Source organism: Fukomys damarensis, unplaced genomic scaffold (assembly GCF_012274545.1).
Source record: "Fukomys damarensis isolate Sample0158 unplaced genomic scaffold, DMR_v1.0_HiC HiC_scaffold_33, whole genome shotgun sequence".
Lineage (NCBI taxonomy): Eukaryota > Metazoa > Chordata > Mammalia > Rodentia > Bathyergidae > Fukomys > Fukomys damarensis.
Window position 1 is genome coordinate 43,533,937 of NW_022900945.1, and position 19,590 is coordinate 43,553,526.

Genomic DNA, 19,590 nt, shown 5'->3' on the forward strand with positions numbered 1-19,590 from the left:
CAAAAAAAAAAAAAAAAAAAAGAAAAAGAAATCTAAAATAGGTTGCCAGAGATGGGGTGGGAGGAAGGAGAAGTGACTAATAGTAGGCACAGGATTTCTTTCTGGGGTAATGAAAGTGTTCTAAAATCGGATAGTGGTAATGACTTTCAACCTGGTGAATGTATTAAAAATCACTAAATTCTATATTTTAAAAGAGTGGATTTTATAATCTAAGTTATCTCAAAAAGAACAAAACGTTCATGGTCAGGTAATAAAGAATATGAAATACTATAATGAACAAAACAGGATGCTGTGAAATATTTAGAATTCACAAAACATTTTCTACTAAAAATTGAAAAACTGATTTCCTGTATAGTAGCTGAAAGATGCAGAATCTTTTTCTTGTTCAGTGACTTGAAAAAAAATATTTCTTGAATCAAAGCCATAACTAGGTAATGAAGAACAAGTCAAAAACCATGAAAACATGCTGTTTTAATTTTTACTGCAGTACTATACACTATACACTGAAATTCATTCAGTAGAATAAAAAAACTACACAAGAAATCAATATTAATGAAATGCCTAAAGCAAACTCATAGCCTAAAGAGATTTATACGATCTTTATTGCACTTCTAATCATTTCCAGCTTTAACAAATTGCACAGCTCTAGAACTACAGCCATTTCTATTGTAGTTATATGCAAAGCTGCCAAAAATGCTCCTGATTAAACAACTTTATCTCTTATCATTTTACTGCTAAGATTCATATAACCATTTGATAAATTTGCATAATAAATGTATAAGAATAAGAGCTTTAAATATATAGAGAGAAACTACACTGTTCATTAGATTAAATAAACTATCACAACATACAGTTGATGTTTGCAAAAAAAATCCCCTAAAGCTCTTTATTTTTGCTTGCCTCCTGCTGAGAGTCAGGAAGCAACCACAAGAGAAAGAAAGGTCTGTACATACTTCATCACTTCTAAAACCCTAACTAAAACAGCACAAATTCCAGAGTTTTCCCAGTTCCTGCAGTATTATTTAAGTGGAGTATTATTCAAATAGTTGGAGCTTAAAATTTCTCCAAAAATCTTTAATGATTATCCTGTTTAATAACATTCAGCTCTAAATGTCTATCCACAAATAATCATCTAAGTTTATAACACTACTTGGCTGGATATTTTGACAGAGCTGAATTGTCAACTGTTTTGTTCAGTTGAGGGAAAAACATGTAAATTTCTACCTATGAAAGAAAATGGATTTTAGGACAGGGGATTTAGCTTAGTGGCACTGAGCTACATTAGACGACCCTGTCTTGGGCCGGGGAGTTAGCTCAGTGGTTCCACTGACTGGCTCACAAGTGTAAGGACCCGAGTTCAATCCCCAGTATCAAAAAACAAACAAACAAAAAAAAGAAGACCCTCTCTCAAAAATACAAACAACCCCTCAAAAAAGAGGGAATAAATAAGTCATAATGTCAGTAGAAAATATTTTGAGCTGATTATACTGAAAATATTGCTACTGTATACAATTTAAATTATTCTTAGAGAAGGTTCTAAATTTAATTGACTATTTTAGAATGTGCCGGGGATTTAGCTCGGTGGTTCGATGGCCTGCTTTGCAAGCGCAAGGACCTGAGTTCAATCCCCGATACCAAAAATAAAAAAACAAAACAAAACAAAAAAATAATTTTAGAACAAAGGCAGGCTGAGAATTAACGACTATGTGAGAAGATATAGGAAATAAAAAATGATGAAATAAAGTTGAAGAAAATCAGTAAAAAGCAGAAATGAATAAACCAAAAAACAAGTGATCAGACAGAAGGATTAATGAAACCAGAACTTGGTTCTTGGTAAAGATTAATAAAACAGATAGACTCCTGGGGAATCTGATCAAAAGGAAAAAAGTGGGCTGGGGATTTGGCTCAGTGGTTTTGCTGCCTGCCTTTCAAGTGCAAGGGCCCAAGTTTGATTCTCGGTACCAAAAAAGGAAAAAAAAAAAAGTAGCCAATGTGACAAATTCAAAGCTGGGTTCGGTGGTACATGCCTGTAATCCCAACACTCAGGGGCTCACAAATTCAAGTCCAGCCTGAACTACATAATGACCATGTCTCCAAAAGAAAGATATTACAATTGATCCTACAAACATAATAAAAATATTTTCTGACTTCGTGCCAACATATTTGAAAAGACTGAGGAAATAATTCTTAGAGACATACAACTTACAAAAATCAATAAGAACAAAAATTTTAGGGCCAGGGATTTAGCTCAGTGGTTCCACTGCCTACCTTGCAAGCACAAGGTCCTGAGTTCGATCCCAGGTACCAAACAAACAAAAATTTTAATAGTTATTAGATTATTTTTTTAAATTATACTAGTAATTTAACATTAAACTGAAGTAAAATTCATAACTTAAAACTTCCTACAAAGAAATCTCCAGGATTAGATGGCTTTTCCACAAAATTTTACTAATCATTTAAGACAGAAATGGATCTAATTTTATACAAAGAATTTTTCTTTCAGTCCTGGGGAACTGAACATAGGCAAGTGCTCTGTCATTGAACTACAATCTCCAGCCCTATACCAGTTATTCCAGAGACTGAAGAGAGACAAAGAAATAGACAGATAGCAGCCTTTAACATGTTTTTAACAAGAGTAATAAAGGGAAAGTAGAGTACAAAAATATAAAGAAAAGGAAGAAGTGTGCATAATTAATGTCAGAATAGCAGTTATGTTTAGGTAGGAATCAGGCAGTTTTAATTGGAAAAGGGTTGTCATTGGGCTTCTGGGCACAGGACAGTGCTCTATTTTCTTACCTCAGTGGTAGTTTCCAAGCATTGCTTTTTTTTTCTTTCAGTATTAGGGATTGAATTCAGGGCCTCTGCAATGAACTATATCCCAGTCCTTCTCTATTTTTGGAGACAAGTTCTCACCAAATTGCTGTGCTGCCTGGGCTGGGCTCAAACTTGGGATCCTCCTGCTTCAGCCACCCAGAGTAGAGTGATTATACCATCAAGCATTTGCTTTACAATTAATCATTAAAATTCAAGTTTCTGTTTTGTACATTTTGCTGCATGTGTATTATTTCACATTAAAATTTTAAATTTATAAAACCAGTTTCACTTGTAAGAATAATATAAATACTTGTTGATATAAATAGTAGCTTTGTGGTTTTTTTGTTTTGTTTTTGTTTTTAAATTTTTGTAGCAATGCAGATCAAACCCCTTAAACATGCTAGGCTAGTGCTCTACCACTTAGAGATTATCTTTCACAGAATAATCTCTTTACTGTCTACTAGCTTCCAAATTCTATTAACACATACTATTCTAGCATTAGGGTATATTTTGTAGTAAGGGCATCAATTTTTTTTCAATAGCAGAGATCAAACACAGGCCTTGCACATGATAGCCAAATGCTCTATTACTGAGCTACAATCCCAGCCATCTATTTTTTTATTTTTATTTTTTTTATTTTTTTTTTACTGGGGATTGAACTCAGGTCCTTAGATATTACATGTTCCTAACTTGGAGGCACTGTTTGTAACACACAGACTGTAATCTTGGGTTTTGGGTGCTTAGGTATTTGAGTAATAATACACAAGGATTAACTGATAATTTGTGGTGTATAATAGATAAGCAAATGAAGCAGGTAGTTTTAGTTTTCCTGGAAACTTCTACATGCATTTGTTTCCTATCATGGATTGTTTTAATCTATATGTCTTCAGTTTTGTCTACTTAGCCCTAGCTTAAAACCCAAGAATCTATATAGAAAAGGCTTTTACAATAGCAGGAAATTCTGTTTAGTGATCTGAAATATAAATGATTTTTTATCAAGACCAAGCCATTTTTTACTGTTTCTTCACTGTACCTATAATAAGAGTAGCTAAGTGGGACAATGTGTAGCTCAGGACCCAACACTTGCCTAGCATGCACCAGGTTCTGGGTTCAATCCCCAACCAGCACCACAACACAAAACAAAAAAAGCTAAATGATAAACATAGTTCAAAAATTTTTAACAGCACTTACAAAGTCTATGATAAAATATCGCTCTTATGCACTTTTCTAAATGCCTTTTAACATCTCTTTTAAGGTGACTAGTAAGCATCAAAATACAGCAGACTAAAACAGTTCTGCCTCATTTATCTACACACTGTTATCAATTTGATGAATTTAAAATAAAAGTAATATTTTCATCACAAAATTTCTCACTTTTGGAACATGAGGATTAAATTCCACAGCTCTATGGATTGCTTCCACAGCACTAATTTCTGCTGTGCTTAACCCTCTTCTGGAGGCTGTTTCTGGAGAGAATCTGTAAGAAAACCAAGAAATGAAGAAATGAATACACCAATAAAGGAAAAAATTGTAGATTTAGATCACAATGTAGTCCTCTGAATTAAAGAGGTTTCTTGGATTGACCAAAGACAAAACCAGCTAACTACTAAAAATGAAAGTAAAATCTTCTGTTTTGATATATAAAACAATGTAGCACAAAGAATAAAAATCTTCAAATTTAGGTAAAGAAAGCCTTTGTGGGGAGAGTTGTACAGTAAGAAATTCTATAAAATGAAAGTATAGTATTTTTAATCAAATTTTTATCCCAGAAGAAACAGACCAGATATTTCATTCTTATCAAGTCATAGTAATCTAAAATGAAAGAAAATAGCCACCACGTGTTTGGTTTCTGAGTATCTGGTTGGTTTTGTTTGTTTGTTTTTGAGGCAGTGTACTGCCAAGGCACCCATTCAGTTTCTGAATATCTTATCTATAAAATAAAGATAATACCTTAAGGGGAGTCAAAACTATAAGAGAAGCATAGTAATTCAATTCCTGTATAATCTAAGAACAAACAACATGAAACCTATTTCCCTTCTACACACCTTATCATCATACCAACTATTACAGCTCCATTTTCTTTCTAGACACTGTTTTAGGCAATTAATATACATATCTCACAGAACCATTCTACATTATGAGAAAAAGAACTTGGCCAAACTTCTATGGCTAGTATGTGGTAGAGTTTGAATTTAAGACCCAGATTACTTAATTCTAAAAACTTTTCCACCACACACAATGAGAAGCCTCAAAGTCACCAAAGATCAAGAGTTATTTAGAAGGAAGAACAGAGGAAAAACAGCACTTTTTAAAGTCAGTAGAGGAAAAGCAACATTGAATCTAGCAATCTTTCCCAATTATTGTAGTTTTCATAATTACTTACTTGTCTGAAACAGTCCTTGTTTTCAACAGTGCTGCTGTGTAACAGATTGCTGCTGACTTTGGAAGGCTGATATCTGTAATAATAATTTGCAGTTATTTGCAAAAATGTCTTAAAGATTATAAGAATAACTTATAGTGGATGGCAAAAGCACCTGGAAACATTGTTCAAAGACCTGAGCTTCAACCTTTATTCTACTACATACTAGCTATGTATCCCCAGCTAGTAGCAACTTCTTTGATCTCAGTTTTCTCTTTTCAAAACAGAGAATCATACTTTCTGGCAGAAATTCAATTATGCATATAAAAGCCTTCTGTGTTATGGTGACAAAGGATAAAAAAATGTTTATAATAATCTGCTTACAGCCAAGGATTTGGCTCAGTGGTTCCACCACCTGCCTCACAAGCACAAGGGCCTGAGTTTGATACCCGGTACCAAAAGGCGGGGGGCCTGGGGATTTAGCTCAATGGTTTCGGCGCCTGCCTCGCAAGCACAAGGAAGGACCCGAGTTCGATCCCCAGTACCAAAAAAATAGAAAATAAAATAAAACAAAAAATCTGCTTACAGTAAGACTATTCAAAGTCATAGCATAATTAGAACTATGTAAAAAATCTCCACCTATTCAAAGAGGGAATACTGAGAAAAAAATTTAAAATTTAAAGATTCTACATTTAAAAATTTAAAAATAAAGGTGATTTTTATTTTTCCATTTTCTTACTTTTTAATTTTTTGTCTTTGGATACAGAATCTTGCTACTATGTTGTTTAGGTTAGCCTTGTACTTACTATGTAGTCCAGGCTGACCTTGAACTCAAAGCCATTCTCCTGCTCCAGTCTCCCAAGTGCTGGGACTACAGGCATGATCCAGTATGCCTGACTTAGATTTTATATTGTCTATGTTTTCTTAAATGATCTTTTTTTTTTTTTTTTTTTTGGTACCGGGGATTGAACTCAGGACCTTGTACTTGTGAGGCACGTGAAGTACCACTGATCTAAATCCCCAGCCCTGATGATTTTTTTAATGAAAAATTAATATTGTATTATAAATAAGCAATAAAAATCTTTTTTAAAAGAATGCCTAAACTATTGCTATAAGAAGAGTAATACTGATGAACTCCCCTGGTGTTTTCAATTCCACTGTTACACTAGCAAATTGGGAACTAAGAAAGTAAATATGCTTTCAGCTACACTTCAGGATAAAGGAAAGGTAAAAATAAGACTCACGAAAACTGAACATAGAAGATCAACTTAGGCTTTATTAATTTTAGTTTTATTTTATTTTTAATGAAGCATGTCCTATTCTGATTTTTTACATTTAGTCCCTAAGCTTGTTTGGCACAAGTATCATGATTATGCACTCAGTAAGTTACACATGGAAAGAATTTCTCACAAATTTCTCTATGAGCTTACATTATACTGAAGCACTGCCTAAGAATTCCAGATGTTTAAAAGAAATAAACTTCCCTTTCCAACTATAACACATCTCAAACTTTCCAACTCATAAGGATTCCCAAGCTAATGGGTAGGAACCTACAACAGGACAAGTATGACTAAGTGACTTATATGTATTGTTATAATGAAAGATATGACCAGAAACATTGCGTTTGTCATGGAGCTTTCACCTTGGAGTTAAAAGCTGATGTCTTACTCTAAATGAGAAGAAGTCCATGTGTCTTTAAAATTCTCCCAATTTCATTTGCAGTAAACAGTTATAGCATAATAATAAAAACAGCCCATGTAAGGGCCAGGGATTTAGCTCAGCGGTTTGTTGGCCTGCCTTGCAAGCGCAAGGACCCAAGTTCAATCCCCAGTTCGCCCCCACAAAAAACAGCCCACGTAAATTAAATTGTTGTTAATGGAAGACTAGTGAACAAAGAAGCAGAATACTTGGATTTAGGTATTTACTAGCTAGGAGATATTATTCAATATTTAACCTTAAACTTGTTTCCTAATTTAGTACTGTAACTGGAAAGAGTAAAAATACTTATCCTACCAGTACCTCATAAGATTATTATAAAAATCACATGAGATTATAAATTATGATTTGTAACTAAAAATCATTGTAAAAATGTTATTCTGAATTGCTCTTAAATACTGTTAAGCATTTAACAGCACAAGGTCCCAGGTTCTATCCCCATACAAAAAAAAAGCTGTTAAGCAACTTCAACTAGCCTTCCTTGATTCTTCAAAACAAAAAACATACTTGACTAGGTATACAGCACCGATGCTTTTCTAATTATCTTACCTAACAAGCTTTCAATGTAATTGCTGTTCATTTGTCCATGTTACACTGAACTTTTAAATCCTACAAGGGCTAAGGCCATATTGTCCTGTTCAGTATTGTGTTCAAGTGCCTCACACTATTACTTAATATAACAAAAGAATAAACTTTGACAGAAGAAAATTACTTCCTGTAGGCTTTTGCTGCTATAAGTCCTGATAATGAAGACACTTACTAGCAATTGTATTCATGCATACTAAATATTGACTGGTAAAAAGAGAAAGAAAATTAGAAAAATACTAGAACAGAATCATATTTATAAATACATAATTAAAACAAGATTACTGTAATCATGTTATCAACTAAAACAATTAAAACTCACCATCATATTTTGCTAGGACTGCCTGAACATCTGCATAGGCCTGTAATTCTAAAAGTGATTCTAATAGATTTTCATGGATGTTCAACATGGTAAGAGGAGGAAATTCTTTCATCAACTGTATATTAAAAGAAAAAAATAAAATCATAACAGAGGAACACAAAAGAGCTAAACAGATTCATTAAACTAGAAATTATTTTGCTTTTTTATAAAGCTGGAGACTTAAACCTTAAGAAATATATGTATATTAAATACTTTGGTATAATAATTGCAATTAAAAATGATTCTGTACTAATATAACTGCCAACTTAAACTACATTTTTAGATTTTGGAGAAAAAATATAATAGTTCAGTTATCACATTTACTTACATCTCTCATTATTTTTACTGCTTCTCTTATTCTTCCTAATTTTCTTGCACACATAGCCAATCTTCTTTTAATGTATACTAGTACATTGGTATCTCTTCCTATTTATAAAAAAAAATGATACAGCTATCACTTTTGTGTTATGGCCTGATATTTCATTAACATATTTATTATCTATTAACTTTATTTGCTTACTCTGGAGAATTAAATTAAAATTAAATTGTGACAGGACTGGGGATTTAGCTCAGTAGTACCACTGCCTGCCTTGCAAGTGCAAGGTTTGATCCCCAATACCAAAAAAGAAAAAATTTAAATTGTGGCAGAATGGAAGAATATTAATGATTGTGATTTTTTAATTTGGATGATAAATATTGAATGGTAGTTCTCTCTACTTTTGTGTATGTTTGAAGTTTTCTGTATTAAAAGCTTAAAATATATATTGAATTACTTTTGCATGTCATAGAAATCCAAGGGCAGTATACAAAAAGTAATTTGTAGCTGGCACATTAATTTCTTTCTTTTTTTTTTTTTTTGGTACTGGGGATCAAACTTAGGTCCTTGCACTTGCAAGGTAAGTGGCGGAACCACTGAGCTAAAGCCCTGTCCCCATTAATTTTAATATTCACAGAAAGTAAATATATATATATATATATATATTAGTAGAGATATAACATTAGCTTACTTAACATAAACAATCTATAAAATAACATTCTCTTTGTTTTAGTTGAAAAATTCAAAACTCCCAAAATGAAATTTTCATGAGCAGTAATTTTTCTTAATAGCTAGTAACTAAAAAATTATTAAACTTTCTAGAAAGGGATAATAAAATAATAATACTTGATCTTACACAAGGACAAATGGCATGCCATTTTACACATGTAGTTTCATTACATCTGGTAAAAATGAGAAAGAAAATGGAACTCCAGGCTGCAAAATAAAAAAATTCCCACAGTTGTGTGTAACAACATACAGTAATGAAACATACTGTATTCACCAATATTTTAGAGAGAAATCATTATCCAAATTTTAATTTCTAGAAGCATTCATCACTTATCTGGTAATAGACAATGCATTATATAAACATGTTTCAATTTATTGTCCATCATTTGCCAAAATCATGAAACTAAAACTCACTAGTCACACACACAGAAAAAGCAAGGAGCAGCAACACTGCTGATTCTAGTATCTTTGGTAAAAATGTCTCACTTATGCCAGGTGTAGTGGATGCTTGTAATGTCAGCATTTTGGAGGCTAAGGCAGGAGAACTGCCACAAGTTCAAGATCAGCATGGGCTACATAGTGAGTTCAAGGCCAGCCTGAATTGCATAGTGAGATCCTGTCTCAAAAAAACCAAATTGAAAAAAAAAAAAAAGGTCTCATTTGTAACCCAGAAAGCATCCCTAAGAATGGAAAGAAAACTTTACTTGTTATGGTCCATCTGATCCTAAGTATATTGTGGAAAAAAATAAACCAGAAAAAGAACCAGTCACAAATAAGGTTGAATTTTGTACCTAGAATCAGATGGTGTGAAAAAGACTAAAGAGCAAACAAAATGACATGCCTGGGCAGAAGGTTGGGGATGTGCCTCTACTACTGTTTTGAGTGAAGCTGAAAATAAAGGTAAGACGTCATCAATAGGATCTTCATAATTCTAATTATCATCACTAGAAGATTCTTCTGAATCTTGTTTTTTTGACTTATGTTTCTCTAATGACCACCCCAATTCTTGCATAAAATAAATTATTGTTAAGTCTCAGAACAGCATATTTCCTCTCAATAACCACAGAAGATATATTCTTTTCCACAAGCATTCTCTGGCTAATATATATTTCTGTCTTGGTGGCTTACATGCTTCATAGATTAGAAATAACAAATCTTAGTTATATATTATGAAAATTAGCTAACCCCTCTATATTAAACATTTTTAATTACTGTTTTGCATTTTAACCATAAAAGATCCAATTATAGGAGGTAAAAGACAGTAAAAATCAGTTCAAATTTTCTTACTCAGTTGAGCTTCATGCTGAGGACTTTGGTGCTGGCACTGCTGTGACCGTTTATAAATCGTTTCTCCTGCCTTGAGTGCCTGTTTAAATAACCTTTCAGCATCTACAATAGTTGTTGCTTCTTCCTCAGCCAGTAGAACATATGCAGTGGCACAGCTATGAAGAAAACAGGCAAGGCAATTTTAAGTAAAAATGGTAAAGCAAGAATTTTCTCTTGGATATACCCCTTGCTTTATATCATGTTTCCTTTACACTTACCAACACTTTCCATTTCTTGAACAACAACAAAAAAAAGAAAACATTTCAATATTTTAATTTATTCTGATATATTCATTACGTCTAGTTCCATAATTTTCCACTCTTTCTATTCTACTCTTTATTTTCAATCTTTTAAAAATTCCAAATGCAGCATAACTTCCCTTGGTCTGAATTCTACTCCTTCCTTCTATCTACTCTGTTTTCTTATACCTATGCCTACTCCAATTTTTCTGCACCCTACTAAACCAGAGATTTTCCTTGTATCTTTTAAGTTAACAGCTGGCTAATAAGATGAACTAATTCTTGTTTTTGTGCAAAAAATAAAAAATAGAAACAGCAAGTTTCCCTTCTATTCCCAGAAATAACAAGTACATCTCTTCAGGAGATAGTGTGTTAGTTCTGCTTATCAAGGCCTGCATGATCCAGCATTCTAGTCACGAGCCACATGTTGCTGTCTGAATTGAGATGTGACATAACTGTCAAAGGAACATGGAATTTTGAAGACTAAGAAAAATGTAGAACCTTTTAATATGTAAGGTCATATCTACATGGGTTTGATTATAGAAACTAATGAAGTATTCTCTAAATAATGAAAAAAAGAGAATAAGATAAGACTACAAGAGCAAGAAGCAATTTAAATATGTTCAGTGTTTGATTACAGAAACTAATAAAGTATTCTCTAAATAATGAAAAAAAGAATAAGATAAGACTATAAGAGCAAGAAGCAATTTAAATATGTTCAGGGACCATTTTCATCTTCAGAATTAAGGATTATTTTCATGTTACATCATTGCCTTTTCTCTTTTACTTTCCTTTTTAGTTTTATTTTAGGATTCTCTATTTTTAATGTTCATACAGAGATTTCTTTTTTTTTCTTTTTATTGATTTATTGGTACAATCTAGGTATACGATACAGTTACATTCATCATTGGGATCCTGTACCTTTACATAAGAGGTCTTGATTCTCATTTTTTCCCCTTATCCCTGCCCTCCCTTCACCCCCTCCTCCCCCTCCCCATTTACACACACTTTATTTCCATTTTTTCAGTTTCTCATATTTTTTTCCTTTCCCTTATTACCTTTCCCCCACCCTTCCCACTTTCCCTACACCTTTAGCCCTTTACTTCCTATTTCACATTATTAATTATCTCAGTAGGATCCTGTGTACTATTATAGTTTAAACTCATTAGGATCCTGTGTACTATTATAGTTTAAATTCATTAGGATCCTGTGTACTCTTATAGTTTAAACTATAATGAGATAATTAATAATGTGAAATAGGAAGTAAAGGGCTAAAGGTGTAGGGAAAGTAGGAAGGGTGGGGGAAAGGTAATAAGGGAGAGGAAAAAATATGAGAAACTGAAAAAAATGGAAAAAAAGTGTGTGTAAATGGGGAGAGCGAGGGGGTGAAGGGAGGGCAGAGATAAGGGGAAAAATGAGAATCATGATCTATTATGTAAAGGTACAGGATCCCAATGATGAATGTAACTGTATTGTATACCTAGATTGTACCAATAAACTCAATAAAAAAAGAAAAAAAAAGAAAAATGTAGAACTATTTCATTAATAGCTGTTATGATTTGAATCTAAAATGTCCCTCAAAGACTCACATGTGCAGAGATGAGGTCTAGAGAGGTGACTGGACCAAGAGGATGCTAGCTACTGATGAGTTAGTTCGAGCCGAACCGGCTATCAGGAGTGCATGAGACTGAGTGCATGTATTTGAATGGTGTGTCTTTTCCCTGGCTCCTTTCCTTTCTGGCTCTTTTCCTGTCTGTCTGTCTGTTTGTCTGTCTGTCTCTCTCTCTCTCTCTCTGTCTCTCTTTCCTAGCTGTCTTGAGATCAGCAGCTTTCCACTGTCTTACAGTTCTACCATGATGCTTCTCCTTTACCACAGGCTTTACAAGCAACAGGGCTAAGTGACAACTATGGACAGAAACCTCAGAAACTGAAGCCAAAATAAACATTTCCTCTTGATTTATTCAGGTATTTGGTCACAGTGATGAGAAGCTGTTTAACAATAGTTTTTAAAAATATACTTATATGTTCAAGCTAAATAAATATAGCTAAAGAAAACACTTCAAATTTATTTCTTTTTTCACTTTCTAAATATGACTACATACTAGAAAATTTAAAGTTACATACATGGTTCACATTATATTTCAATTGAACAGAGCTAAGCAGAAGAAATGGTGGTACAAGAGCAGGCACAAAACAAAAGTGATGGTAAAATAACTATCATCAATTAGGATCAATAGGGGTCAAATTATACCACTTAGCCTTCAGAACAGTATATCTAAACTATATGATAATTTCACTAATCAGCAAAGATTCCTCCAATATATTATACTGGATTTTTTCTAAAACATAAGATATACGTCTCCTTCAAACACCAGGCATTCTGACTGCCATTTCCAAAAACAAGGTCAAATGTCTTTTTTTTTTCTCATTGAGTTTATTGGTACATTTTAGGTATACAGTACAGTTACATTCATCATTGGGATCTTGTACCTTTACATGACAGGTCTTGGTTCTCATTTTTTCCCCTTGTCCCTGCCCTCCCTTCATCCCCTCCTCCCCTTCCTATTTACAAACACTTTATTTCCATTTTTTCATTTTCTCATATTTTTTCTTTTCCCTTATAACCTTTCCCCTACCGTTCCCACATTCCCTACACCTTTAGCCCTTTTCTTCCTATTTCACATTCAGCCCACAAAGAATGGCTGCTATCAAGAAATCAAGCAATAACAAATGTTGGTGGGGTTGTAGGGAGAAAGGAACCCTTCTCCATTGTTGGAGGGAGTGTAGACTCGTGCAACCACTATGGAAATCAATATGGAGATACCTCAAAGACCTGGGACTAGAGGTTCCATTTGACCCAGGCATCCCTCTGCTGGGTATCTTTCCAAAAGTATTAAAAGAATCATATCACAGTGATATATGCGCACCTATGTTTATAGCAGCACAGTTTGTAATAGCTAAAACTTGGAAACAGCCCATTTGCCCATCAGTTGGAGACTGGATAAAGATGTAGTTTTTCTATAAAATGGAGTACTACTCAGCAATAAAGAATGAGAAATTAGATTCATTCATGGGAAAATGGATACATATTGAGGATATACTCCTAAGTGAAATAAATAAATCACACATGTGTAAATATCGAATAGTTTCTCTGGTGTGAAAAACTATAATGGTACATAAGATCCTAATGATATAATAATCAAATGTCTTTAAATAACCATAAAAAATATTTTTCAAAAGATCTAGATGGTGGGGCGTGGATTTAGCTCAGTAGCATCACGCCTTCCTTGCAAGCACAAGGTCCTGAGTTCAATCCCTGGTCCAAAAAAAAAAAAAAGATCTGGATAAAAAGTGATGCAATAGAATATAAATATAAACAATTTTATTACTTAACATTTTAAGTGTTGGGAACTGAAACCAGGGACTTGCTCATGTCTGCTAGGCAAGCATGCTACCACTGAGTTACAGCCCAGCCCCTAAATGTAAATTTTGTGGGGGGGTGCCAGGGATTGAATTCAGAACATTACCTTGTGAGGGAGGTGGCAGCACCGCTGAGCTAAATCCCTGGCCTGTATAATTTTAAATGATATTACAGCTGCATGGTACAAAGAGGTTTTTCTTCCCTTGAGGCTTTCTTGAATTACAAATTCCTAATAGATCTTATTTTAGGGAATGACATTTTCTTAACTTATGTTGAATTCCCATACCAAAATTCACAGTTTAGAACATTTTGAAGTGTATAATTCAGAGACTTTTAATATATTTTCAGCATTATGCAGCTATCACTGCTAAGATCTCCAAAATATCTTCATCATCCTCCTAGCAGTCATTCCCCATCTCCCTATTTCCTCAATCCTTGGCAATCACAAATCTATTTTGTCTTGATAGTATCTTTTAATGTACGACTTATTTTAAGTTTGATAAAATCTAATTTATCTGTTTTTCTTTTATCCCTTTTGTTTTTGAGGTCCAATCTAATAAGCCACTGCAAAATCCAAGATCATGAAGATGTGCTACAGGTTTGTTTTTTATTTTTAAGTTTTTGTTTTTTGTTGTTTTGTTTTGTTTTGTTTTAGTGGTGGGGACTGGATCCAAACAGTGTAAGAGCTCTACCACTGAGCTAAATCCCTAGCCTCTTTGTTTTGAGACAGGGTCTTGCTAAGTTACCGGGCTGGCCTTGGACATGCAAGCCTCTGCATCAGTCTCCTGCACTGAATCTATAGATCAGAATGGGTGAGTATGGACATGAACAGAGGATGTCTTTCTATTTATTTAGGTCTTCTTTAACTGTAGAACAATGTTTTTTATTTTTCACTGTATAATCCTTATACCTCTTTAAATTTAATCCTAAGTATTTTAATAGTTCTGATGCTTTTTCTTTCTTTTTTTCTTTATGTACTGGGAATCAAACTTAGGGACTCACCTTGAGAAGTAGACACTGCACCATGAACTATATCCCCAGCCCCAGCTAATTTTTATATATTGAGCTAGTCTTCTGCAACATTTTTAACTATTTTTTTTTCTTTTCTAGTACTGATAGAACTCAGGACTTCACACATGTTAGGCAAATGTTCTTTCTACTCACTGAGCTACATCTCCAACCCATTTTTAAATATTTTATTAGTTCTTATAGGGTTTATTTTTTCTGCATGAATTCTTTAATTTTGTGAATATAAGATCATCTTATTTGTGAACACAGATAGTTTTACTTCTTCTTTACCTTTTTTTTTCTATTTCTTGCCTAACTGCCCTGGGTAAAACCTCTAGTATCAAGCTAAATAGAAGCAGTAAGGGCAGACATCCCAGCTTTATTTCTGATCTTGGAAATCTTTCAGTCTTTCATCATTAAGCATATACAGTAATTAGCTGTAGATTTTTCATAGATGCTCTTTATTGGGTTAAGAAAGATTCCTTAGTGTTTTTAAAATGGTGCTGGATTCTATCAATTTTTCAGCATCAATTGAGATAATCACATTTTAAAAACCTTTTTCTATCAGTATATTACATTATTTTTGTTTTGAGACAGGATCTGCTATGGAGTTCAGGCTGGCCTTGGACTCACAGCAATCCTCCCGCCTCAGCCTCCCAATGCTGGGATTACAGATGGGCACTACTTTGCCTGACCATTAATTGATTCTTATGTATTTTTTATCGTGAAGGTGTGTTGGCTTTTGTCAAATACTTTTTCTGCATTGAGATGACCATGTAGATTCCTTCCTTCATTCCGTTAATGTGGTAAACTACACAGATGAATTTTTATATGTGGAATCATTCTTGCATTCCAAGAATAAAACCCACTTGGTCAGGGCATATAATGCTTTCATGATGCTTCTGGATTTGGTGTACTAGGATTCTGGTTTAGGCCATTATTTCCTAAAATATGATTTCTGTTCTTTTCTCTCTTTTCTGGGATTCCCATTATGCACAGGTAGGGATATTTGTTAGTGTCCCAAAGGTCTCTTAGATTTTTCTTCATTCCTTTATTTTTTTTCCTGCTTCTTAGACTATGTAGTCTCAATTGACCTTATTCAAGTTTGCTGATTCTTTCTCAACTCTACTAATGAACTCCTACAGTAAATTTTTCATTTCAATTATACCTTTTAATTTTAAATTTTCAACTTAATTTCTTTCTATCATGTCTTTCTCTTTATTGGTTTCTAATCTGAGCCCATCATCCTCATGATTTTCTTTACCTCTTTGAACATATTTTAAGGAGTTTATTTAAATTCTATGGAGTCCAAACTAAGCTTCTTCAGGGACAGTTTCTATTAATTTCTTTTCTTTCTGGTATATGGACCATAGATAGATAGATATATAGATAGATCCTGGCAAATCTAGAAAGCAAATTACCTCCATTCCATTTTTGTTGCTGCTGATTGTAGTTGTTTGTTTAGTGATTTTCTTGAGCCAATTCTGTTAAGATCTGTGTTCTTTGCCATATGTGGCCAATGAGGTCTGTGCTCTCAGCTTAGTAGTCAGTTAATGTTTTGATAGTGAGTTCTCTAACAGCAAAACCAAAACATAAATAAAATGCACACATACACAAAAACAAGTCCTTGCTGTGGGCTCTTTGTGTTTGTGTGCTGGGGCACAATTTCAACATTCAGTCAGGCAGTTTACAACTCTGCCCTAGCCTTCACTTCCTGCTTGTACATAATCTGAAGATTAGCCAGACAGAAGAACATCAGGTGTTTTCAAGTCTTTTCTGAGCATGGCCCAACTCTAGCCAAGTGTAGAGCCTCTGAGATTCCCAGGAATGTATGGGATCTTTTCAAAATCTTTATTTTCTTTAGCCAGGGATTTAGCTCAGTGGTGTCACCACCTGCCTCACAAGCACAAGGAGCCAAGTTCGATCCCAGGTACCTAAAAACAACAAAAGAATCTGTATTTCCCCTAAATGTCATATAAATCTTCTTGTTTGTCTATTTCTCCCCTGCCCGCCACAGCTGTGATCCCTTATTCTAGGTACAGTGGCTAATATATCTGCCTGTAAATGTTGCCAATAAGTGTTCCTCAAGAGCAGTAAACAATGCTGAGAGAAGTTCAAGTTAGTTGAACTAAAGGCAAGCCCTTTGAGGTGGTCCTTCAGGAAACCACCCCACAGGTCAAAATGACCACAGTTCCTTGAGAATAAGGTCCATTTTACTTCTTCCAGAACTGGAAACCTGCACTTGGAATGTGCGCTGTTGTCAAGGCTGCCATACAGCTAGGCAGTGGAGGATGGGGCTAGGGTAAGTTTTAAAAAAAAACCATAGAGCTCTCTTACAGAAATTTAGTAATTTTTCCCAATTAAGCATTCATCGGGTTATTGTAAACTTTTGACTATTTTCATTATCACAGTTCTGGTCAGTGTATTCACTCATTTTGGAGTTCATTCCTCTGCCCATTTTTGCTTCACCTCTGGAAGTTCTTAATGAGAATAATGTATCTACTGGGAGTTTTCAGAGGAAAACTCTAAATTCACATTATCGGGGAAGCACTCCTTGAGTGACCATAATCGGGACTATATTTGTGCTCCCATTTATTTTGTATGTATTTAATTAATATTTATTAATGTGTCCCACGTAAATACTAAATTAACTCATGATTTTACATTTTTATCTTCTCAATATAAAGTTGATACAAAGAGATACAAAAATAAGGGCTGTTAACATGAAAAGGCAATTAAGTTGACAGAGCTACAGTTTACTTATTTTGAATCCTCTTATGCCACCAGGTCCATTAACAACTAAAGTTTGGAAGACTGAATGAATACTTTAAATGAAAAACCAAATTAAAACAGTGATATAAGTATGTTAGTACCCTTTTAACAATTATCATTTCTCCATCAGTATTCTCATTTTTAACAGAATCCCTAACATAATTTCTACTTAAAAACATACATTTACAGTTTCAGAAGCAAAATACAAATGTCAATGAACACTGCAAATTTTATCTCTAGAATGCAAAAAGAAAAAAGGTGACACTAATGACTAAGTGTCTTAGAAACAGACAAAAGAAAATGTAAAACCATTTGCCTGAGTTTCTTTAAAACAAACTTATTTTTCATATATCTAAAACTTACTCATTGTTTAATTCTAAAGCTTGATAGGCTGCTTTGATTCGAGCTGGAGGATTTCTTTCTCTCCATGCCTTCTGCATAACTGTAGGAAAAATATTTCAAAAGTGGATGAGATGGTAAACATAAATAATCTTATGCAAAATGTATGAAGAATGAGCTAGGGGAGTAAATAAAGCTTTAAACAACGTGTTCTTAAACATAAAAAATAAGAAATTAGGTTACTAGCTCACATTAACCTTATGAAATTTTTACATTAAATTAGGAAGTTTTACATGTAAATTCTTTATTTATTTGAATAACATAAGTTAATTACACCATTACTATATGTGAACATTTATATATCTAAATGCATGTTAAAATTGAGTGAATAACTTTATATTATAATCAATACAAAGTATTCCAGTTCTACTTTCATCATTCTGAAAAGATTCTATGGGATTGCTAGACATATAAGAATTTAAAAACAAAGTCAATTTAATCAATTATTCACTCTAGGAAGAATATGTGGATTTACATTTTATATGAAAAGCAGGACAAAATGAATTAATTTAGACTATAATACATCTCTGGAAGATGTCAGCTTTACCAAGATTTGACAAAAGCCTGAGTTAGGATTTCTCTGGAATAATATTAGTTGTGCTACCATTTAGTGTACCAACATTAAGATATCACACTAAGTAACATCTCTTAAAAATTAACCAAACGCTGGGGATTTAGCTCAGTGGTTCCACTGCCTGCCTCGCAATCCAAAGGACCCAAGTCCGATCCCCAGTACCAAAAAAAAAAAACCAAACAAACAAAAACAAAAAAAACAAACAAACAAAAGAGAGTCATAAAACTATCTGGCCTATTTTAAGTTTGATAAGGAAAAAAAAAGAGAACCTATAAGTGTTGATTTTGGAACAAAACCCATATCTGCCCAGAAAGAATAATGTGGAAAATGTTTGAATTTTCCTTTGGAAACAAAATATTAGTCTTGGCTTAGAAAAGGAGACCATATATTTCACCGTGTAACAAAATACATTTGTCATATCAAATATGTCACCAGCTAGCTGACAGCTAATATGTATGCTTCCTGAGATTGACAAACTGATGCAAGTCAGCACCCGTCTTATACTGACCTGGTAAAGTACATCATTCCGCTTGAACAGGAAACTGCTACACAGAGATAGTGTTTAATATTAGACTTGTGATTTTTGATGATGAGTCTCTTTTGTATAAGTTAAATGATATTTATTTTTTTTCAGCTTTAATTGAGTTTATTGGTACATTTTAGGGATACAGTACTAAATGATATTTATAAATCAAATTTTAATAGTGAATCTTTAACAACATCTAACATGGTTATTTAATATTCTAGTTTATGAAGTATGTATCATAATTTATTTAACCAAATCCCTTTTGATAGACAACTGAAGTTATATCCAATGCTTTAATAATATAAAAACTGTGACAGCTGGGCATAGTGGTACCTGTCTGAATCCCAGCATCTAAGAGGCTGAGATTAGAGGATCTCAAGATCAGGCCCAGCCTGGGCAATTTAGTGACTTCGTGAGATCCTGTCTCCAAAAAAAAAAAATATAT

At 33.6% G+C, this 19,590-nt stretch overlaps 1 protein-coding gene across 6 annotated transcripts in view; it reads right to left on the reverse strand.

Moving 5' to 3' along the window:
• Positions 1–19,590, reverse strand: part of St7l (suppression of tumorigenicity 7 like) — a 91,984-nt gene that overhangs the window by 42,901 nt on the left and 29,493 nt on the right. For 5 of the 6 annotated variants that reach the window (XM_010631292.3, XM_010631291.3, XM_010631293.3 and 2 more), the window contains exons 6-11: positions 18,010–18,088; positions 10,168–10,322; positions 8,164–8,261; positions 7,797–7,911; positions 5,198–5,270; positions 4,189–4,291 (exon numbers count right to left, since the gene is read on the reverse strand). In XM_010631292.3, coding sequence (XP_010629594.1) covers positions 4,189–4,291; positions 5,198–5,270; positions 7,797–7,911; positions 8,164–8,261; positions 10,168–10,322; positions 18,010–18,088 — 623 coding nt within the window. The remainder of the gene's footprint in view (positions 1–4,188; positions 4,292–5,197; positions 5,271–7,796; positions 7,912–8,163; positions 8,262–10,167; positions 10,323–18,009; positions 18,089–19,590) is intronic. The other variant, XM_033758290.1, reaches the window with a different exon arrangement.